Source organism: Bos indicus, chromosome 3, assembly GCF_029378745.1.
Source record: "Bos indicus isolate NIAB-ARS_2022 breed Sahiwal x Tharparkar chromosome 3, NIAB-ARS_B.indTharparkar_mat_pri_1.0, whole genome shotgun sequence".
NCBI classification, from domain to species: Eukaryota; Metazoa; Chordata; class Mammalia; order Artiodactyla; family Bovidae; genus Bos; species Bos indicus.
In genome coordinates this window covers 20,744,928-20,769,126 of record NC_091762.1, presented here as the reverse complement: position 1 = coordinate 20,769,126, position 24,199 = coordinate 20,744,928, and the positions used below count along the sequence as shown (strand labels likewise).

General features: G+C 37.9%; 1 protein-coding gene across 1 annotated transcript in view; it reads left to right on the top strand.

The window, feature by feature from the left end:
• Positions 1–24,199, top strand: part of VPS45 (vacuolar protein sorting 45 homolog) — a 72,874-nt gene that overhangs the window by 12,769 nt on the left and 35,906 nt on the right. Inside the window, exons 9-13 of the mRNA XM_019956516.2 lie at positions 388–501; positions 901–1,068; positions 12,388–12,546; positions 12,925–13,032; positions 14,078–14,199. Of these exons, the coding sequence (XP_019812075.1) occupies positions 388–501; positions 901–1,068; positions 12,388–12,546; positions 12,925–13,032; positions 14,078–14,199 (671 nt within the window). The remainder of the gene's footprint in view (positions 1–387; positions 502–900; positions 1,069–12,387; positions 12,547–12,924; positions 13,033–14,077; positions 14,200–24,199) is intronic.

Sequence of the window (24,199 nt, the reverse complement as noted above, 5' to 3'; positions counted from 1 at the left end):
GTCCTGATTTGTTAGAATGGGAGCAGGTGTGGGATTTCATGTGGAAGGATGCGAGAGGCATCCTATAGATAAACTGCATCTCAAGGAAAGACAGAAGACTTTTTTCTAACCCTTTAACAATACTTTTTTCTTAGTAATCATGTACTTTGTTTCATACCTTAAAAATTAGAACCCAATTTATTTACCGCCCTCCTATCCGTAGCTCTTTGTGAGATTAGTAGTGGTATTCATCACCAGTGTCCTGGCCAATATCCAGATTTGGTAATTACAATGAAATTTTCTTGCCCTTCAATTCTAACTGTATTCATTGTTCTTTTTCACTCCTTTTAAATTGTCTGAAAGTCAGCCTAGTGGATAGAACTGTGTGTGCAACTTCCTTTTTCACAGAATATGTACCTGAACTTTGCTGAGATTGGCAGCAACATAAAGAATCTCATGGAGGACTTTCAGAAGAAGAAACCAAAAGAACAGCAAAAACTAGAATCAATAGCAGACATGAAGGTAAATTGAACATGTACATGGATGACTAACATGCAAGACTTTGGAACTATTCATGTAAGCAACATTTCTGGAATATTCTGGGTCTGATTTCTGCCTTGATTCCTTTTGTTTGGTTCAAGATTATTTTCTGTTTCTCTTTAGGAAACAATATAGTAAAAACTTCATAGTAAGCCATGAACTTCTTTCCATTCCTCAGTCATATTTGAACTATTTAATGACTCAGTCTACTGACATATACCAGTCCTTCTCTTCTTATGCATAATAAAATGCTGTGTGATTGAAAGTTTTAGATGCCTTAGTCTGGGCAGAAGAATAATCCCTTCCTTTTTTTTCTCTTCTTCATACATGCCTGTCCTCAAGAAATAAGAGAACCCCCAATTGATATTTTTCTCATGGCAGGCCTTTGTTGAGAATTACCCACAGTTCAAGAAGATGTCTGGGACTGTGTCAAAGCATGTGACAGTGGTTGGAGAACTATCTCGGTTGGTCAGTGAGCGGAATCTGCTGGAGGTTTCAGAGGTTGAACAAGAACTGGCCTGTCAGAACGACCATTCTAGTGCTCTCCAGGTATCTGTTCGGTCCAATTTGATGAGCACCTACTGTAGTAAGCCACTGTGGCAAGCAGAGCAGGTGATACGAAGGCAAGTAATCCTTCTTAACCAACATGGAATTTACAGTCTAACAAGGAGTTGAGACAGGAGCACAAATTAGGATTATTTAAGATAGATGGGCTTCCCTGGTGGCTCAGATGGTAAAGAATCTGCCTGCACTGCAGGAGACCCAGGTTCTGTCATTGGATGGGGAAGATATCCCTTGGAGAAGGAAATGGCAACCCACTCCACTATTCTTGCCTGGAGAATCCGTGGACAGAGGAATCTGGTGGGTTACAGTCCATGGGGTTCCAAAGAGGTGGACACGACTGAGTGACTAACACACACACAAGACAGATGATAAGAGGCACAGGAGAAGAAAAAATGTGCACTCCCTAAGGGTTCAGGCGATTAACTGAGTGTTTAGGAGGGCAACCCAGTCAACTAGAAAGAATGCTAGACTAAAATCAGAAGATCTAAATTTTAGTGTTTGATTTGCCACTGCTGGCTTTGGGACCTGGAGTTGTTGGCTTAATTTCTTAGCCATTTTCCTTATTTGTCAAATAGGTATAATGATATGTATCTCACAGGATTGTTAGGAAGATTTAAAGATACAGTGTCTATTAAAATGCTGGCATCACTGACTTGATGGACATGAGTTTGAGCAAGCTCCGGGAGTTAGTGATGGACAAGGAAGCCTGGCGTGCTGCAGTCCATAGGGTTGCAAAGAGTTGGACACGACTGAGCAACTGAACTGAAATTTATACTATTGAGCATCTGCTTTTTATTCCACAAACATGTGAATGCCTGCTCCATGTACAATGAGTATCTAGAGGAACAAAAAGAAATAAAATGCCATCTTTTTCCTCAAAGAGTTCACATATTAGTAAGGGAGAAAGAAATGTAAACCAGGAGTTATAATATATGCAATAAGTGCTATACTGGAGGTATTACAAAGGGATATGGAAATACAGAGGAAAGACGGCTATTTTCTGTAAGGATGTGGCTTCTTAGAGCTTCTTAGAGATGAGGATATTACTTTTCAAGAAAAGAAATTCTCGGCAGAGAGAATGCAGACATGGAGATGTTAAGAAAAAAAAAAGCCAAGGGAACAGAGACTAACTCAATGTAGCTAGTGCTGGATACAAGATAAGGGATGGTCTTAGATAAGCCAGAAGGACAGATTGAGTCCTGGTTATGGCCATTGAAAGGAGATAGGGCTTTAATCTTAAAATGACAGGAGCTATCAGAGGATTTTAGCAGAAAAGTAACATAATCAGACAATTAGGCAGCATTTTAAGTTAATATTTAAGTCAGAGTTGTGGTACTGACTATAGTAAGATTTGAGGTTATTAGGGACAGTTTCTTAGAGAAGGTGATATTTAGATGGACTGTAAATAATGAATAGAATCTGGAGGAGGATTTCAGCAAAGCAAAGATGCAGAAGTATGCAAAAAAATAATAAACAGCATGACCTGTTGAGAGTGGGTGTGGAAGAGAAATAGGAGATAAAATTGAATTGGTAAACAGAAGCTAGTTTATGAAGACGCTTGTCAGAGGAATTTGTATTTGCTGAGATAGGCAAAGAGATCCAGCATAGGGTCTTATATAGAAGTTGATATGATGAAAGTAGTATTTTAGGAAATTTAATCTAATAAGGATGCCTTGGAGGTGAAAAAATTAAAACCAGGGAGGCTAAAAAAACTCTTCATAGTAGTAAAAATGTACAGAAGGACAAATATGAAAGACAATATCAAAAGGAGAAAATAATTTAGAGACAGATTGGCTATAAGGATAACAAGAGAGAACAAATGAGAGATAATTCCAAAGTTCCTGAGACATGACAAAATGTGGTATCACTGACAGTAAGTAACTTGGGAATGAGAGTCCTTTGGGAAATGGCTGTTTCTAAGCCATTTATTATAAGAAGCACATTTCCTTACTAATAGGACCCTATATTCTAAACCCTAGTCTCTTTCTCTCCTGCTATTTTTCTTTGTAAAATAAAGCCAGCATGGTATAATGGAAGCAACACAGGGTTTGCAGCCAGACTGTCTTGGCTTATATCTGTCTCTATGTATCAACATTTCTTTGGGAAAATTACTTATTTTGCCCAAGCCTATCATAAAGTTTGATAATGATTTCAAACTTTTAGGTTGTTATCAGGATTCAGTGAAATGTAAAGTGCTTCCCACATGATAGGTGCTTTGTAAAAGTTAGTTTCTTTCCTCTTAGCATAATTTTTGGTTTTGTTTTGTTTTTGGCTGCCTTGGGCTTCCCTGGTAGCTCAGATGGTAAAGAATACACCTGCAATGCGTTCAGTCCCTGGGTTAGGAAAATCCCCTGGAGGTGGGCATGGCAACCCACTCCAATATTCTTGCCTGGAGAATTCCATGGACAGAGGAGCCTGGCAGGCTGCAGTCCATGGGGTCGCGAAGAATTGGATACAACTGAGCGACTAAGCACAGCCACAGCCTTGGGTCATAGTTGTGGCACTCGGGATCTTTCCTTGGTGCGGGGGCTCTCTAGTTGTGGTGCATGGGCTTAGTTGCTCCACAGTGTGTGGGATCTTAGTTCCCCAACCAGGAATCCAGCTGGCATCCCCTGCATTGGCAGGCAGATTCTTAACCATTGAACCACCAGGGAAGTCCTTAAGCCTAGTTTTTTAAAGATATGATACAATTGAAAGAAACAAATTCACCCACCTATGGTTGCTTTAGTTATATACTGTGATTTATAGTTGCTGATTTTTACTTTTTAAAAATCTTTATCAAGATTTCCTCTTGGTAAACATTATTTTTAAAATCATAAAGATGCTATTGCTTTATATTTATGAAAAGTACTTCTGTCAGCAGTTCTAATTTTATCTCTGTATTCTTAAATCTTCACAAAGAACTCTTAGGGTGACTATTATTTTTAGTTGTATTAAATTCTAATTAGTTTTTAATCAATATTTGTTGAAATATAGTTGATTTACAATGTGTTAATTTCTGCTGTATAGGAAAGTGATTTCGGTTTTATATATATATACTTTTTTATATTCTTTTCCATTATGGTTTATCCTGTTTTAATTCTTAGATAGATAATATAAGTATTTGATGAAAGAGATAAATAGTACACACTGAATCTGTTAGTAGTTTCACTTGCATCCTTACAGTTATTCTGTGCATGTGCAAGCCTGTGTGAGTGTGTGTATTTCCTTCTCTCTCTTTTTTAAAATTCAGATGATACCATATCGTACACATAGTTCTGCATTTTGCTTTTTCACTTACTTTGTGTCTCAGAGACTGTTCCAGACTAGAACCTAAACACTCATTCTATTAAATCACTAAACAGTATTCCTTTGTAAAGATACTTCATTATCTATTTAACTTCACCAACTTTGTTTAAACAATACTGCTAATAACAATTTAGAGTTGGTCTGTGGGCCTAATTGAAATATTCCTAAGGAAAACTTTTTATTTTTCTCAATAAAATGAATTTTGTTCTCTTATGAAATAAAAACAGAATTGTGTCCTGTAACTAAATTTAAATTTCCTTATGTTTCTTTATCATTTTAGCTTTCCCTTTAAAACAATAGAACCAAACTTAATCACTAGCCAATTTTAGTATCTTTATTTGTATCTTACCATATGGAAAGCATTTAGAAATGGCTACTATAATTCCTTTGCCTGAAATCTTATTTTTTGTTCATTTTAAAAGAAAAATAGACACTTTAAAATATGAATTCCATTTGTGATCCACTTTGCCAGTATAGCATACAGGGTTCCCCAACCAGGGATCAAACCCGTGCCCTTTGCATTGAGAGCCTGGAGTCTCAACCACTGGACTGCCAAGAAATCCCTATATTTAAAAAAATTATCTTTTGAAGATTTTTTTGCCCATGGTATTAGGGTTTTACAGTGAGCAGTTGATTTCGACTCCACCACCATAAAGGATTTCTTTGGCAACATGATGTAAATAGTCAATAAAGAGAACTTTTGTTTAATAATGAGTGGATGCCAGGGGCTTGACCCCTAGATGGGATACAGCATTCCTTGGCTTGACCTTAGATGATAATAATGTCATGAAGCAATGAATTGATTTTTGAGTAGAGATGAAGTTTGCTTTATTGAATAATGACTGTATGATGGTGAGGGAAGAAAAGCTCATATATTGCTAAAAATTAACCTAAAAATTGCTGCCACTTCTAACCAGTTATCCAGTTTGATTCAGAAGAATTTCACTAGAACCAAACTGCAGTGTACTGTCATTGAAACATGCATAGCCTTGGAAAAGACTGATTAGTAAGGAAGATTTTTTTTTCATACCATAAAGGAAAAATCTTCAGAAAATAAATAATTCCCCTCCCCACTCTGCATGGTTGTGTTGTCATATCACAACTTTTCATTTGAAAGAAGAATCTAGTCTGTATTCTTCTTTCCTGACCTTGGGTTCAGTTCAGTTCAGTTCAGTCGCTCAGTCGTGTCTGACTTTTTGCGACCTCATGAATCACAGCATGCCAGGCCTCCCTGTCCGTCACCAACTCCCGGAGTTTACCCAAACTCATGTCCATTGAGTCAGTGATGTCATCCAGCCATCTCATCCTCTGTCGTCCCCTTCTCCTTCTGCCCCCAATGCCTCCCAGCATTGGGGTCTTTTCCAATGAGTCAACTCTTCGCATGAGGTGGCCAAAGTATTGGAGTTTCAGCTTCAGCATCAGTCCTTCCAATGAACACCCAGGACTGATCTCCTTCAGAATGGACTGGTTGGATCTCCTTGCAGTCCAAGGGACTCTCAAGAGTCTTCTCCAACACCACAATTCAAAAGCATCAATTCTTTGGCACTCAGCCTTCTTCACAGTCCAACTCTCACATCCATGCATGACCACTGGAAAAACCATAACCTTAACTAGATGGACCTTTGTTGGCAAAGTAATGTCTCTGCTTTTTAATATGCTGTCTAGGTTGGTCATATCTTTCCTTCCAAGGAGTAAGTATCTTAATTTCATGGCTGCAGTCACCATCTGCAGTGATTTTGGAGCCCAGAAAAATAAAGTCTGACACTGTTTCTACTATTTCCCCATCTACTTCCCATGAAGTGATGGGACCGGATGCCATGATCTTCATTTTCTGAATGTTGAGCTTTAACCCAACTTTTTCACTCTCCTCTTTCACTTTCATCAAGAGGCTTTTTAGTTCCTCTTCACTTTCTGCCATAAGGGTGGTGTCATCTGCATATCTGAGGTTATTGATATTTCTCCCGGCAATCTTGATTCCAGCTTGTGCTTCTTCCAGCCCAGCGTTTCTCATGATGTATTCTGCATGTAAGTTAAATAAGCAGGGTGACAATATACAGCCTTGACGTACTCCTTTTCCTATTTGGAACCAGTCTGTTGTTCCATGTCCGGTTCTAACTGTTGCTTCCTGACCTGCATATAGGTTTCTTAAGAGGCAGGTCAGGTGGTCTGGTATTCCCATCTCTTGAAGAATTTTCCACAGTTTATTGTGATGCACACAAAGGCTTTGGCATAGTCAGTAAAGCAGAAATAGATGTTTTTCTGGAACTCTCTTGCTTTTTCCATGATCCAGTGGATGTTGGCAATTTGATCTCTGGTTCCTCTGCCTTTTCTAAAACCAGCTTGAATATCTGGAAGTTCATGGTTCACGTATTGCTGAAGCCTGGCTTGGAGAATTTTGAGCATTACTTTACTAGCGTGTGAGATGAGTGCAGTTGTGCAGTAGTTTGAGCATTCTTTGGCGTTGCCTTTCTTTGGGATTGGAATGAAAACTGACCTTTTCCAGTCCTGTGGCCACTGCTGAGTTTTCCAAATTTGCAGGCATATTGAGTGCAGCACTTTCACAGCATCATCTTTTAGGATTTGAAATAGCTCAGCTGGAATTCTACCTCCACTAGCTTTGTTCGTAGTGATGCCTTCTAAGGCCCACTTGACTTCACATTCCAGGATGTCTGGCTCTAGGTGAGTGATCACACCATCGTGATTATCTGGGTCATGAAAATCTTTTTTGTATAGTTCTTCTGTGTATTCTTGCCACCTCTTCTTAATATCTTCTGCTTCTGTTAGGTCCATACCATTTCTGTCTTTTATCAAGCCCATCTATGCATGAAATGTTCCCTTGGTATCTCTAATTTTCTTGAACAGGTCTCTAGTCTTTCCCATTCTGTTGTTTTCCTCTATTTCTTTGACCTTGGGTAAAAGATCTCAAATCATGCCATTAATAACACATAGGACAATAAATATTTGTCAGAGAAATGAAGGTAAAGAGTTCTGTTTGAAGCAGTGTAGAATAGAATAGCGACTGTAAGGGCCTGGATCTTTGATGTCTTGGGTTTAAAAATGATTCTTAGCCACTCCAGTCTTAGTCTTTTTGTCTGTAAAATGGGGGAAATATCGGTACTTAGCTCAAAGATTTTTGTGAGGATCCAGTGAGCTAGTACATATAAAACACTTAATATAATACCTGGTGCTTATAACATTCAATGAATGTTAACTATCACTGTTTTCAGTATTATTATTTTATGGTGCATTCTCTTTTTTATGGCATCCAGGACATGTCTTTTAATTCACTCATGATCTTGGAACTCTCTCTGATTTTAGAAAAGCTTTTTTGCTTCTCATTAGAATTGTAAGAAAATTGTTTGGGACACAAAAAATTGAGCTGACAATTTTACTTTGACCAACTAAGATTAAAAATGATCCTGTCTCTCTAAACCATCATTTAACTAATGTTTCAGAAACAGTGTTGACCAGCAGAAGACCTACAAGAAAGCTAAATTTGACTAGTCATTAAGTAAAAGAAACCTGATATATTTTCCAGTTAGTGGAACTGGAACTGGATCTCGCCTATTTTCTATCATTTTTTTCTAGATAAGCTCTCCATAACTGTTCTCTCAGACTGTTAGATTAGACTCGTTTTTAAAGTCATATCAACATGCTGAAGACTTCTGCCGCTTTCATCTGCTATTCTAATCTGTTGGCTTATAATGCTATTCATTGAGTGTTTTACTACAGTACTGTGATCGTTGATAACAGGGTACAGAGCTTGTTCTTTAGGTTAAATTAAAGCCAAAAAAAAAAAAAGAGAGAATCATCTTTAGTTGCAGACTTCGACTGTATTGTACAATAGTTTAAAATATAGGTTGTCATTGTCATCTTTTAGTCACTAAGTCATGTCCAAGTCTTTTGCGACCCCATGGACTGTAGCCCACCAGGCTCCTCTGTCCATGGAATTTCTCAGGCAAGAATACTGGAGTCGGTTTCCCATTTCCTTCTCCATAAAATATAGGTATGTCAATACAAATGTTTTTTTCTTGTGCTGCTTTAGCATAGTTTTGGTAGAAGAAAACACAAAAGTAGTCAGCCCAAGATAACAGAAGGATCTCTAAATATCAGAATTGTTTTTAATGTCTTTTTGAATGAATGTTAGCTCCATTTTGAAACTTGACCTTCACAGATAGTGTTTTTGCATTTATTTTCCTATTCCTTCATTGGGCCTATAGTAATGTTAGAATCCAGTGGAACATTTTTGAATCCCATCTTCTTAAGTGGACAGTAGTTTTCCGTTTCACTCTTTACTCAGCTGTTATTATGTAACAGTACACTTTTCTCCTTTGATTATCTCAAGGTTATGGGAAATTTAATAAGAAAAAAGATACCAAAAAGTCATTATATAATTCAGCCATATTTTTAACATATAAATACCTCCATGAAGCACATACCGCCTATGCAATTAAAGGCTCTCAGATTCTTTTTCTCCTCTTCCTTGGTTAAAACCCTGGAATCTCTGTATAATGTATGTCACTATCAGTCAAGTTGAGTCAAGTAGCCATGAGGGAAAATAGTTCAAAATTAAGTCAAAGGATAATGTGGCATTCAGGCAGACAAAAAGGCCCTGCTTCTTTGAGGACTTATATAACTGAGAAAGAAGAAAGAATTCAGCTTGTACCTACATGTGTCTTTTCATGAGGAACTAGGTGAGTTTAACTGGAACACTGACCTGAGCCATGGGTTGGGTCCTCAGGGCTCAAGAGAAAGCAGAGTAGTCTTGGACCAGATCTGGGCTGTCAGATCACAAGGCTGCTCATCGAGGAAAAGCTAAGAGTCAAGCGACAGACTCTAAAAACCAGTACCACAATTCAAGGAATACAAGTGGATTTATTAATGAGAAACAGAGCCAGGAGTCAAGATCGAAGGGAAGGTAATTAGAAAGGGAGCAAATAGGAAGGGTATAAACTAATTGCTGCAAATAGTCTTTGTCACCATTCTGGTTTTTGTGGGTTTATAGTTACTTGAGTATCTCATGTTTGCTTAGATGTACAAAGACAGGTCGGGCTTCCCTGGTGCCTGCGAATTCAGGAGGCACGGGTTCCATCCTTGGCTTGGGAAGATCCCCAGGAGAAGGAAATGGCAACCCACTCCAGTATTCTTTCCTGGGAAATCCCATGGACAGAGGACCTTGGAGGGCTGCAGTCCATAGAGTTACAAGAGTTGGACATGACTTAGCAACTAAATAACAAAGACAAATCAGTCAGAAATTGAGTAGATTTAAGGTAAAAAGAGACTACAAGGGCAGAAAGTGAAACATTGCGCTTATAAGAAAAGCAACAACAGAGATCTCAGATGGATGTTTTATGCCAAGTGACTGAGATACTTCTGAAATGGTGTATTTTTACTTGATAAGGAATTTGTATCCTGAAATTTCTCCATATTATAATAGAAATTAGTGAAATGTGTGAACAGGCTATTCTAAACAGCCTATATTTAGTCACTGCTGTCTGGAGAAGTTACCACAAAAGGGAAAAGAAGTAAGGAAAGTTTTGTGATAGCAGGGTTTAAATCTGTAGAAGAGAAATTTCTTCCTTTTTGATCCTGTAAGGATGATGGTAGTGAAATGTTCACCCAGAAAAGCAACAGTAGAAATCCTACTGAGAGAACTTTCTACTTGAAAGCTACCTAGGAGGCTCTGCATTTCATCATCATCCCTCTTTTTAGTGTGAACAGTCGAGTTCTTAGACATTAGACATTGTTGTCGTGAAGTACTAAAAAGATAATGTATTTAAAAACATCTTGTAAGTTGCAGAGTACTATACAGATGTTAGTGGTTATGTCCTCGGAATCCAGTGCCCTCCAAAGACTCTTACTAGTCTTTCAACTCATTTCTTTCTCTGATTTCCATATCCCTATTAATAGTATCTCTTTCAGCCTCTCAAACTAATTCCAAAGCTTAGTTTTTAAGGCCTTTTGTAGAAACGAAGTTTTTTATGATTCCTCAGTAACTAGACGAACGTCTCTTTACTTTGTGTTCCCTTTCCCCCATTGCACTGATTTTCAGTTTTTGGTTTTTTTATACATATGTTTCTGTTATAATACCACATATGTGTTCTTGAGAAAACTTCACATTCTGCAAAATCATGGACTAAAAATAAATAAGGGTTATGGGAAAATAGGGTTATAAGCAGATCACTTAAAATTTATATAACTAAAAAAAGAAAGAAAAATCTATATAACTTTGTAATCAGAGCCCTAATAAAATAATAACAATCCTAATTAAAATGTTAGCACAGTTAAATTTCCACTGGCATTTGGACCTGGAGAAGGAAATGGGAACCCACTCCAGTTTTTCTTGCCTGGAGAACTCCATGGACAGAGGAGCCTGGTGGGCTACAGTCCGTGGGGTCGCAAAGAGTTGGACATGACAGCGACTAACGCTTGCACCTAGAAATGCACTCAGACCATCCTTTGTGGTTCTCCTCTTGTGGCTCATGTCTTTTTCTTCAGCAAATAAGGCCTCAAAAATATCTGCTTTTCATAGAAACTTGTGTCATCAAAATTAAAAGTACAATATGAAGATATCAGTCAGTTTTGGGATGTTGTTTTGTTTTTCTTTTTGACACAGATAAACATCTTTGCATTCTTTTCATTCTCATTTTCCCTTTCCCCGTGTAGCTTAACATTGTGGAAAGTGCAGCAGTTCTTAAAGCTGCAAAGCCAGTTACTTCTTAAAAAAACACTACTTTCCGTTGAATTTTCATCTTTTTCCTTAACATATTGGTGAAGCATGTTCTTTAAGAGGAAGCTTGTCCCTGATCTTTTCTAAATATTAACTTGCTGAAAAATTACATACAAACCAATATGCCTTTTGTGTTATTCCCATGTTTACCATCTCGTAGAGCTAAAGCACATTAAGAAATGTATTTTATAGAAGAATGAGCTATACTGTTTTATCCTCATTGTCTGTGAACTCACTGAGGACAGAAAGTGTCTCTAACTTATCTCTGTATCACCTCCAGTGCCTGACATAGTACCTTGTGCTTTAGAGAGTGATCACAAGTATTTGTTGGCTCTAATTAATGTGTTCTACTGCATAATAAATATAAATCTATACTGTAGGGAAGTCTCCTTATGGGAGAATTGATAAAACCTAAACATAATTTTGTCTGCTTTCCTTTGCTGTCAGTACCTGCCCTCTTAAGATCATAAGTGTTCATTTACAGATTACATGCTGTCACATATTCATATCTCTGTGAACCATGTTGAGACATATTGTTACATATGATGCTTCTTGGAGATTAAGCCTGTTCTCCTATGTAAAATTCTACCAATGTGTCTTCATTTCACTGGTCAGTCACTAACACTGAAAGAAGGCAGTCGAGTTTTACAAGTCAACTGGTAAGTTCTCTTGTGTGCTATATTGACTGAAGCAGTAGAACTAGTGGTGGGAATAATGTGTATTTCTTATTTTGGCAGGGAAATTGTAATCTCTCCCACATAAGACCCTAGACTATCTCAGTCAAAGGAAAGAAAAGAGGAAATAACCATGGTTAAATTCATATTTGTCTTAAGCAGTTACAATGAGAATTTATGTCCTTATTTAATTCTTATCTTAGGCAAAAGGCATCTCATTTTCTGTAGTTGAAACAGTTGCTAAACCTGTGACCTGTACATTGCCTTAGTAGTCATCTTGTGTGCTCAGTCACTTCAGCCATGTCCAACTCTTTGCGACCCTACGGACTGTAGCCCGACAGGCTCCTCTGTCCATGGGATTCTCCAGGCAAGAATACTAGAATGCCCTGCCCTTCTCCAGGGGATCTTCCCAACCCAGGGATCGAACCTGCATCTCTTGTGTCTCCTGCTTTGCAGGCAGATTCTTTACCCACTGAGCCACTGGGATGCCCAGTGATCTTAGTCATGATATCTTAGTCAGATGTATCACTACCATTCATTAATTCTTAGAACTAAGATATTATACATCACCCAAGTGAAGGGAGGATAAATAACAGTTCTCTGTTTTTTCAGAACGTAAAGAGGCTCCTGCAGAACCCCAGAGTGACAGAGTTTGATGCTGCCCGCCTGGTGATGCTTTATGCGCTACATTACGAGCGACACAGCAGCAATAGCCTACCAGGATTAATGATGGACCTTAGGAATAAAGGTGTTTCTGAGAAGTATCGAAAGGTAACCAGATTTATATATGAATCCTGCCAAACAGGAACCAACTCTATTGTTACAGCCTTTTAGTTCTGACAGATGATGAGTCATACTGTTTTTATGGGCTTCCCTGGTAGCTGGGTTGGTAAAGAATCCACCTGCAATGCAGGCGACCCTGGTTCGATTCCTGGGTCAGGAAGATCCACTGGAGAAGGGACAGGCTACCCACTTCTTGGGCTTGTGGCTCAGCTGGTAAAGAATCCACCTGCAATGCAGGAGGCTGGGTTCGATCCTAATTCTGTCCTCTCGTGTCTTCATTTCCGTAATAAAGTTATTTTCTTCCTGTTCCCCCAAGCAATAAGAAGTTGTTTCTCTCTCTCTCTTTTTTCTTTTTTTAAAACAAAGCTTGTGTCTGCAGTAATTGAATATGGTGGTAAACGGGTCAGAGGAAGTGACCTCTTCAGCCCCAAAGATGCTGTGGCTATTACCAAGCAGTTCCTCAAAGGATTAAAGGTATATTGCTATGCTTTCCTAAATAAGAAACAGTTGAAGCCCCTGACCCTGAGAGTGAATGAATGTGATCTTCCAAGTAACTTCAGGATTGCCGCTGATTTAGTACTATGTCAGTTAAATGAGAGACTTCCCAGGTGGCGCTAGTGGTAAGGAACCCGCCTGCCAATGCAGGAGACACAGGAGATACAGGTTTGATCCCTAGGTTGGGAAGATCCTGTAGAGGAGGGCATGGCAATCCACTCCAGTACTGTTGGCTGGAGAATACCATGGAAGAGGAGCCTGGCAGGTTACAGTCCATGGGGTCGCAAAGAGTCGGACCGACTGAAGTGACTTAGCATGCGTGCATGCAGTTAAATGAAATTAAAGCAGACGGTCTCTTGAAAGCTTTTTCTTTAAATACTTTTTTTTTTTTTTTTTAATACTTTCTGTATTGGAACAGCATCAGCATTGGCCCAAACAGCTAATAAGGGAATAGTAAGATATTTCCAGGAAATACCCAAGAATAAAAAGGCAGCCCTGTTAGTCATAACTATTTTACTCCATTTGTTTATAATTTAAGGTTTGTCGGGTAGTTTTTCCTGTGACAGAAATTAAAGATGAAGCAAGCAATTATAAATCTTTTAAAACTACCTATTTTCTTAATATGGTCAAAAGTTCGTTGTAATCTGCTAGCCTTTCTTTATGTTCCTGAAATTTTTTCATTTTCCTGAGTGTTTCTAGTCTCTTTTGCTACATAGTCCTTTTCTTTTTATTTACCTATCATATAATATTTTCTCAAAAGAATGAATCAGTGAAGAGATAAGGAATTTAAGCAGTTGCATTTTAAAAATTCCTTTATAATAGCTAGCCTTAAATTACAGAGTATTTTCATAAGATTGGAACATTTCTATTGATAAAAATAATAACTAAAATTGTCCTAAAATTCCTGGTTGACTCTTACCCCTCGAAATCGCTATTGCATGTCCTTTTCTGATATGAGTATCGTTAACAGTTACATTGCACGTTTCAAAAAAAATGACATAAGAACCATTTCCCCCTGTCTTAGGGAGTAGAAAATGTATATACTCAGCATCAACCTTTCTTACATGAGACCCTGGACCATCTCATCAAAGGAAAGCTTAAAGAAAACCTGTATCCTTATCTAGGCCCCAGCACACTCAGAGACAGGTAAGAGAACAAAGATATTAATAATAAAAATCAGAAACACTAAGAAAATAGGAAATTTAGGGTACTATAAGAGACTACAACCAAGATTCTGTCATTCTACTCTTCCTTTCCCAGTTGTTTCAGTTCTCAGGTTCTTCTGGTTTTACATGTGTCAAAGTTAGATTTAAATTCCTCTATCAAGCCTGAGTATTATTTCTTTTGGAATACAGAAACAAATGTTTTGGAGCACTCCAGGTACTTGTGTCCTGTCCTTAAGTATCAGACTAGTTCACTTATGCCATTTAAGGTTCAGTTCCGTGGCATCTAGCATTTGGAGTTTCAAACATTAAAGCTGAAAATAGATTTGCTGCTTGATTGCCATCCAGAGCAGGTTGTTACTATTTTTGGCGAGGACTGGACTTTGCCAAATGTGGCCAGTATACACACTGAGACCTAATTAACAAAGGCCTTTTGTCACACTGGAGGAAAGGATGGTTTTCTTTTTAGGTATTAACTGAAGGAAGCAATTGTCATTTTAATCCGGTGGTTTGTTAAGTTTTAATAAAAACAAAGCTTGTCCAGAATAAACTTACATAAGCCAACCTGAAATTTTAAATATACATAAATTCTACCTAGTTATAAATTCTATACAAAAAAAAATTTATGTATTTTTTTATTGGGACCACATATTATAAAGAGCCTAATATATGTAGCTGAATCCTATTAGATAGATTGATTTGCGAATTGTTACTGTTGGTATAATTCTTCTATTATTTCAGCTAATTGTAATCTAAGGCCTTGGAAGAATAGTGTTTTATGAATGTAATAAATTTCCAAAAGGAGAAAAATGTTTTGAGGTACATAAATAACTTTTGTATGATAAAAATGTATTTTTTCACTTTTTTTCTTAAAAAAACTCTGTAGTCTGGTAACAGAACAGAAAAAAATTCTTTTTTTTTTTTTCTCTTTTCAATTTTATTTTATTTATTTTTTATTATTTTTTTATAATTTTATTTTATTTTTAAACTTTACATAATTGTATTAGTTTTGCCAAATATCAAAATGAATCCATCACAGGTATACATGTGCTCCCCATCCTGAACCCTCCTCCCTCCTCCCTCCCATACCATCCCTCTGGGTCGTCCCAGTGCACTAGCCCCAAGCATCCAGTATCATGCATTGAACCTGGACTGAAACATGTAAAATATCATGTATGAAAAAAATTCTTTTTAAAAATCCAGGGTTGAGAAGCAGAACATCTGGGGTTAAATTCAGACAGTATACTCATTTGGAATCAAAATTTAGAAATGTCAAGCAAAGTGGTAAAAAGGAAAGCCAGCCCAAAGCTATTCACCTGAGTGGCTTTTTGAAAAACAGTATAACTCTATTAAATAGCCTTCTAATTAACATGATAAAAGTAAAAATATTGATTTTTCTTATGAATTTCATATAAGAATTATTGAACAAGAAATTAGCTAAAGGGACATAATAGATCACCAGAAGAGTCGATGATTAGTTCATGACAGCAAACCTTTCTAATTTGGGGAATTCGTTTCCAAATAAATTTCAAAATGATGCTCTTCCAGCAAAATGCACAATTTATCAGTTGTCAGCATCTGTTAAAGCATTTGTCACTATTACCTAAATATATGTTAATAATTCAATTGCTTCATCCTTTTTTATAACAAATATTTGAATGCTTTCTGTATGTCAAGAACTGCTTAAGATGCTGGGGAAGTAGAAGTGACAGGAAAGGCAAAGAACCTGCCTTAACTTACATGAAGGAGACAGACAGTAAAGTAGTAAACAAATAAAAAATATAATTTGGATGAGATAAGTGCTATTCAGGAAATAAATAGGATAATAAGCTACAGAGTACTTTGTCAAGGTGGGGAGGGCTACTTCAGATGGAGAGAACCTCTCTAAAGAAGTGATATTGAAGATGAGTTTTGAATTACAAGAAAGAACCAATCACATAATGATGAGGAAGAAAAGCATCATAAGCAGAGGATACACCAGAACAAAGTCCTTGAAGAAAAAAAACTTGGCAAGTTCATGGAACAGAAAAAAATCCAGTGCAGTTGGAGCATAGCAAGTAAGGAGGAAATAAGTTGAGAAGTAGGGCTGGATCACATGGGGTCTCGTAGGCCCTGGTAAAGATTTTTTTTGTCTTTTGTTTTTAAGTGGCATAGAAAGCCACTAAAGAGTTTTAAACATTCAAATGACATAAACTGAACCATGTATTAAAAGATCAGCTTTTGGGGAGCATGGATCATTGAAGGTAAAATTAGAAGCAGAAAGACTACTTAGGAGGTGGCTGCAGTAGTCCAGGTAAGAAATGAGGATGCTTTGGATAAGGAGCCTGGGAGCGAAGGTAGAATCAATAGACTTACTTAATGGGAGTAGAGTAATGGGACATGGGTAAGAGAGAAGTCAAGAATAATTCTCAGGTTTTAGAAGGAAGTCAAGAGTTTTATTGTTAAATTGCAGATGTCTGTTAGATAATTGGAAATGTTCAGTGCTAAATTGGAAGTCGTCAAGATTTTGGTGACTTAAAGCTATGTCACCTTTAAAGGTGATTAGATCACTCAGGGAGAGAGCATAGAAGGGGGAAAGAAAGAGTCCAGGACTAAGCACTGAATAGAGGATATGGAGTCAGCAATAGAGACTGAAGAAGAGACAGACAGACAGGAGGAAAATCAGAAAAGCTTGATGTCATAAAGATCAAGGAGTGAGTGGTTACCTAAAGACTAGTCTTCTGAGACATAAAAAGTTGAGGACAGTGAAAAATCCATCAGATTTGGCAATATGAAGGTCTTCGATGACTTTATTCCCCAGTTTCAGTGAGTTTGGAAGCCAAATTAGAGAGGGTTACAAGAAATAAGATAGAGATGACAGATAGATGTATGTAACACTTTTTAAGAAGTTTTACATGAAGAGGGTCAGAAAATGGGATCATAGTCAGAAGAGACTGTGGGCTTGGGGGAAAGAGAAATTCTAGAGCACACTTATAATCTGATGAGAATTATCCTAAAGAAAGAGAAATAGGTAATGCAGAAGAGAAGGGGGAAGAGTTGCAGAAGTGAAGTCTGAGGGAGCTAGAACACAAGCAGAGGAGATTTTGATGGGAGCAGAGGTGCTTCTTTCACTGTAGTAGCTTTGATGGTGAGAACATGGAAACCACCTTGTCTGATTACTTCTATTTTTTCAGTAAAATATGACATCAAGCTATTAGGTGAGGTACAGGATAAAAAGAAAAAACATTGTGAAATTGTTATTTTTAGGCTTGGAATCAAATTTACTAGGGAAATGTAAGTAAAACTTCTAAGCAGGGTTGAGTGCCCATTGGAGTTTTGTGTTGTTAGTTTAAAATACAGCCCATGAGCCGAGTTGTGTGATTTTTCTCTAGCAGGTTTTAGCTGCGCTAGAGTAAATGAAGAGAAGGCTGATAGCTGGGTTCAGCCAGGATTTGGGGAAATGAAAAAAAAGGAAGGTATTGGATAGTGAAAAAAGTATTGTTGAATGAATTGGAGGTATTGATGAGGTCAAGGAAATATTTCTTAGTAGAGATATTAGCATAAGTGAGTTGAAAGTTGAAGGACTGGTTATTAGAGAAAGAAGTCTTGTATTCAAGATTGAGTGGGTAGCCGTTCCCTTCTCCAGGGGATCTTCCCAACCCAGATCTCCCACATTGCAGGCTGATTCTTTACCAGCTGCGCCACCAAGGGAGCCCTTTTGTATTGCAGATACTTGTAATGAAAACGTTTATATTATAATCATGGGTGTTGGTGGCTGTGAAGGATGGAAGAACAAATCAGTATGGGTGAGGAGACTGGGATGTGAGATGATGTTAAAGTCACTGAAAATCTTGAAAGGAGCAGGAATGAAAAGGAGGACAGTAAACCAGAGTTAAAGTCTTCAGGGAATAAGAGAGTGACCAGGAAAGGAGGTCAGGAGAAAACAGTGCAACTATGTCATGAGCTTCTGAGACAATGAAAATTGTGAAGAAGGCAGAAAATTGGCTATGAAGCTGTGGTAGGAGGCACAGAAGATGCGTCTACCGCCTCCTGGCCCTGTTTTTAACAGAAGGAAGGCTGCAGAGGACTTGAAAAGACCTGCTAAACAATATACTTATAAAAATTTGCCATATAGATATACTCGCACAAGTACACAAAGACATGTACACAAGGATATTTACCAAAACATCATTTGTAATGGTGACCAAAAAAAAAAAAAAAACCCACCCAGAAACAAGGTAAATATTTTTCAATGGAGAACTGGCTACCTAGATTATAGTACATTGCTGTGCATTCTTCTTAAGAAATGGCATAACTCTTCATGGCGTGATACCAAAAACTTTCTAGGATATGTTAGATAGAAAATCAAGATGCTATAATACCCCTTTTGTGTAAAACTGTATATTAGCATAAATGTGATTGCGTACATAGGTGTATATAAATAAGTCTGTGCTTGACTATACATATATTTATATATCTATGCGGGCTTCCCTTGTGGCTCAGCTGGTAAAAAATCTGCCTGCAATATGGGAGACCTGGGTTCAATCCCTGGATTGGGAGGATCCCCTGGAGAACGGAAAGGCTACCCACTCCAGTATTCTGGCCTGGAAAGTCGCAAAGAATCGGACACGACTGAGTGACTTTCACTCACTCACTCACATATATATACACAAACACATGTGTGGTTATGAATACAGTAAATATATCTGAAAGAATAAATAAGAAATTTTTAATAATGGTTACCTCTGGATATTAAGACGGTAGTTGTAAAAAAAAAAAAAAAAAAAAGACAGTAGTTGTATACACATCTATCTTTCCCACTAGGTATTAAGTACTTAATCTTAAAGTAAGAACTATGTTTTATTAATATTTGGGTTTTTCACAATATTTAACACAGTGCTTTACATATAGATGTTCAGTAGATTTGTCAGATTTCTTATGTAGCCACCTGTAGTGGTTGACATGACAAGACTTAGAGTTGGGAAATTTAAACTAAATAAATTTGATTGATATTACCAGAAAATTTCAATGTTTGCAGTTTGCCTGTACAGTATTTTGATTCTGTATTCACTTAGCCCCACCCTAAGCTCTAGTCACTGTCTTCACCTTAGATCATCACATTTAAAAGAGTCATTGATTATAGTCATCTTTATGGTTAACTTAAGTGTCATCATGATAGAACTTCTTGATTTTGTTGTTACTGTAATAGTAGAAGATATCAAAGGAGATCTGGCAAGAACACAACTTTGCAAAACCAGGAATGATTGTAGAAATGTTTTAGCCCTGAGCTGAGTTAGTGGTTAACCTGTTTGGCGGTGTAGCTATATCCACAAGTTAGGTTTGATCTTTCTCCGCAGATGGTACTTTCACAGATCTCATTGAGGCTAAATTTTTTTTCTTGCTCCAGAATTGCTTTTTATCCCTGATAAAAACAAGCAACTGAAACATGTGATGAGAAAATGAAGCTATCTGGTCAGGCATTCCAAATTTAGTAGAATTCAAAAAGGAATTACTCGTTCACATTTGTACCAACCGAGTAGAATCTTGCTTTTGTTTCTATGGAAGCAGCAGCCCTTTCTCATTGGCCTTTTCTCCTCCAATCCATGCTCATATGATCTTTAACCATCTGTAAGTACTAATTCAAAAATTTGAATTTTAGCTATAACAGCCCACAAAATAGGTAAAATATTGCCTCTTAAAAGTTTTAAGTTTTTCTGCTTAACTTAATGATTAATGATTAAAGTAATGATTTCCAGAAATATTGTATAAATGTTTTTATCTTCCAATAAAATTTGTTGCCATTTAGTCCAACTCTTTTGCATCCCCATGGACTGTAGCCTGCCAGGCTCCTCTGTCCTGGGATTTCCCAGGCAAGAATACTGGAGTGGGTTGCTTCTCCACGGGAACTTCCCAACCCAGGGATCAAACCCATATCTCCTGCTTGGGAGGCAGATTCTTCACCACTGAACCACCTGGGAATAGGGTATAAATTCGTTGGGTTCTTAAGGTGTCCCTGTATATCTATATACAGCATGAACAGACTAATGTTTTCTAATGTTTGCTATCTGCATTAATTAATGCTTTCAGTTGCTATGGTGAATTACAGAGCACAGGAAGATGTGTACAAAGAATTGAACTTGTGTATTCCACTTACCTTTAACCATTATATAAAAATGTTTTACTGTTGGCCTCATCAGAACATCTACTTTTAAAATTCACCAGAGAAAGGAATTAAATGGAAAAATGTCAGAGATTTTTTATTTTTTTCCACCGATGTTCTTCCTTAAGCCAGCCTAAGTAGTAGGAAGTGCAGGAAGATACATTTATTAATGTTTTCATAACCAAATGTGACATAATCATGTCTGTTAGATACACAACTGAGTAAAGTTCTATTAGCCTATCCCTATGTAGGTTTGTCCTTACATTGATACAACCTAAACTCACAGTTACCACCAGTGACATTTTCTTCCCTCTCCAGCAATACGAAAATACTCTGGCACCCTGAAATTATCAAACTAAAATGTAGTATTCTCTGGCTGTGTTAGAAACCCACTTGAATTTACTCCTTCCCAGTTCTTGCCTTTCTTTTCCATAAGAAAGATATATACTCTAGAAGCAGATGATCGGCAGAGGGCAGCTATGGAAAAGCAACATCGTGTTCCAGGATGAGCCTTGTTACTCTGCTCAGCTGCTTTTTAAATTGACTTATCAGACCAGGGACTTTCCAGGTGGCTCATATGGTAAAGAATCTGTCTGCCAGTGCAGGTGACACAGGAGACTCAGGTTTGATCCCTGGGGCAAGAACATCCCCTGGAGGAGGAAATAGAACCCACTCCAATATTCTTGCCTGGAAAATCCCATGAACAGAGGAGGCTGGTGGGCTACAGTCCACAGTGTCACAAAGAGGTGGACACAACTAAGCATGCACACACACATATCAGACCAGGACCTCAAAACGAAGTGTTACTGTCCAGTTCCACTCGTCAGTCACGTGTACCCCTGTAAGAGAGAAACCTGCTTCCCTTATTCTTAATGAAGCAATCTGTGTAATTCATGAGTATTTATTGAAAATAAGTTGCAAGATGGGTCTCAGGCTATATTCATCCCTTAATGTAAAGAGCACTGCTTATGGAATGTTACTGTAAAAAATACTCATTTTCTGGCAAAAAATCATTTCAATTTTGAGGATTTTATTATTTCTGAATACTGTGACTGCCTGTATTTTTTCTCCTCTTGTTTTCTAAATATGTAGGCTAGCCCTAGATAGCTAGACCTATTGGTAGACCCTACATAGACCAAATATTGGTAGAATGTCTTCTTGATGGCACATTCTTACAACATTCGATTTTTTTTCCCACAGAACTCGTCCTTTAATGAATATTAAACCAGTTGAGACTGCACTTGAGAAGCCATTATTATCTCAGAATCACTGGTACCTCTAGAATCAATATATTGGGAAGAATTAAAAACATATATCCTTAGAAATTTAGTGATTATTCATTATTCACTTTTGCTATGGTAAAAGTTACAGGGACTCATATCAGTTTTTAAAGTTACAACCAATTGTAGTTTATTTGATCCCTTTTTCATGAAATAAACCCCTAAAGATCCTGACAAGAGCGGAACTTGAGTTTTAGATATTCATAGAAATCTTAGAAATACTAGTATTTCTAAGAGAAATACTTCTGTAGAAATATTAGTAAGAGTTGAAACAACACATATCAGATGTAAGAAAAGACAAGGACCTGTATTTTGCCTGAATATTCAGTCTCCGAATAATTGAGAGATCATCATACTTTGCAGAAAAATATACTATCACTGTTATATAACTCTTAAGCAAATTTTTCTGCAAGAAAAAGCTGGCCAGTAACTAGAAGCAAAGATGTGAAGGAAAAAACCTTGATAGTGTAGAAAATGTTAGTCATTCGTAGACAGTGATGATGCTTTCCTATAAGTTTATAAAGGATTTATAAATTTATAGGAAGTTTATAAAATAATCTGGTGTATAGTCTAAAGCACCAGATTACTATTGGATTAGTAACAGCCTTAAGGCTCATATCTACTTCTCTGTACTACTAGAGGTGATCATACAAATTATATATTAGGGCCACTACAAATTCATTGTTTCTCACCTCACTTGGGCCTTCAGGGGTACTCAATCAGATTTATGTATCCTTAGATACATAAAGAGAGAGGAGAACCCTCTCTCTCTGTCTTATTCACCACATCAGTTTAGAATGTTTGCCATAATCTCCAAGTCACCTAACCGACACCAGTGTTTCTGCTTCACAGTGAAAAAAATTGCACGTGTCAGACATTAGCTCCCTCAGTGTCTGCTGCTGCTGCTGCTGCTGCTGCTAAGTCGCTTCAGTCGTGTCCAACTCTGTGCAACCCCATAGACGGCAGCCCACCAGGCTGCCCCGTCCCTGGGATTCTCCAGGCAAGAACACTGGAGTGGGTTGCCATTTCCTTCTCCGATGCATGAAAGTGAAAAGTGAAAGTGCAGTCGATCAGTTGTGTCTGACTCTTCGCCACCCCATGGACTGCAGCCTTCCAGGCTCCTTCATCCATGGGATTTTCCAGGCAAAAGTACTGGAGTGGGGTGCCGTTGCCTTCTCCACCCTCAGTGTCTAGCCCATGTGTATAGGATTAGTTAGATATATCTACCTTTATCTCCTTCCTTCATTCTAAAGGAAATACATCCTTTCCTTATTTAGAACTAACCTCTTTGCTATCACTAGTTTTAGACTCCTACCATCGCTTCTGAAGCCTTTCTTGAAATTATTTGCACTGTCTCTCCTTTCTCTTTCTCTCCCTCTCCCTCTTCCTCTGTATTTTCAGCTTGTCTTCCTCTGGTTACTTTCCTGCAGGCTCCACACTTACTCAGGTTTCTCTGTTAAGTAATAAGTTTAAAGCCCTTGAGTCAGGGTTCTCTTCTAACCTATCTTCCCTTCACAGTCAAGCTTCTTGGATAAAGTTACTGCCTTCACTCCTCACTTCTTCAGTCCATATACCCTGGCTTCTTGCTTCACTCTAATACACTGAAACAGTTCTTGAAAAGTTGCATTGCAAGAATATACACAGTGGTCTCTTTCAATCCTCACTTAACCATTCTGTGCTTCTTAAGACTCATCTCTTGGCCTCTCCCTCTGCTTCTCCCCCTACCTTTCTGACAATCTCCTTCTCAGCAGCCTTTGCTAGCTACTCTTCTTGCTTTTCCTGTAAATCTTAAAGAATCCACTCCCAACTCTGTCTTTTGGTTCTCTTCTCACTCTTCTTGATCTCCCTAGGTAGAATTCATCTGTTCCCATGGCTTCAGTTGCCACTTGTTTTCAGGGAAATCACCAGGTCTCAATGTCCAGATGTCTGGTGGACAACTCCACTGGGATGTTCCACAGGTATCTCAAAGACAGCATCTTTTTGTCTTCCTTTAAGTCAGTCAGTCTTGCTTTCTTTGTTCTCAAACTTAAACTACTATAGCTAGTCACCAAAGCCAGAATTCTTAAAGTTATCATGGATTCTTCTTTTATCCTCATCCTTCACATTTAATCATTGACCAAATACTGAAGAGTCTACATTTTTTGTATCTTCTATGTCCAGTCCTTCCTCTCCACTTCTGGTATTTCTTAGTTCCAAATTTTATCATATCTTCCCACAAGTCTTAATAGCCTTTTGTTCCCCAAATTTTCCCACCAGCAGCCCCCAATTCATTCTCACATAGCTGCCAAAATTATCATTCAAAAAGGCAAATCTGATCATGGTAACCTGTTACAGCCCTTTGGTGATCCCCCCATGACCTATGAGATTCGAGATTCTCCCTCTCACTGTGTTGTTCAGTGCCTAAGTCATGTCTGACTCTTGGCGACCCCATGGACTGCAGCAAGCCAGGCTCCAGTGACTTTCCAGGCTCCTCTCACTATATCTCTAACTTATATGCCTCACACCAGCCATAAAGGAGAAATTAGGATGACTCTGAAGTTTTTGTCCTAAGCAAGTTAAAAGAT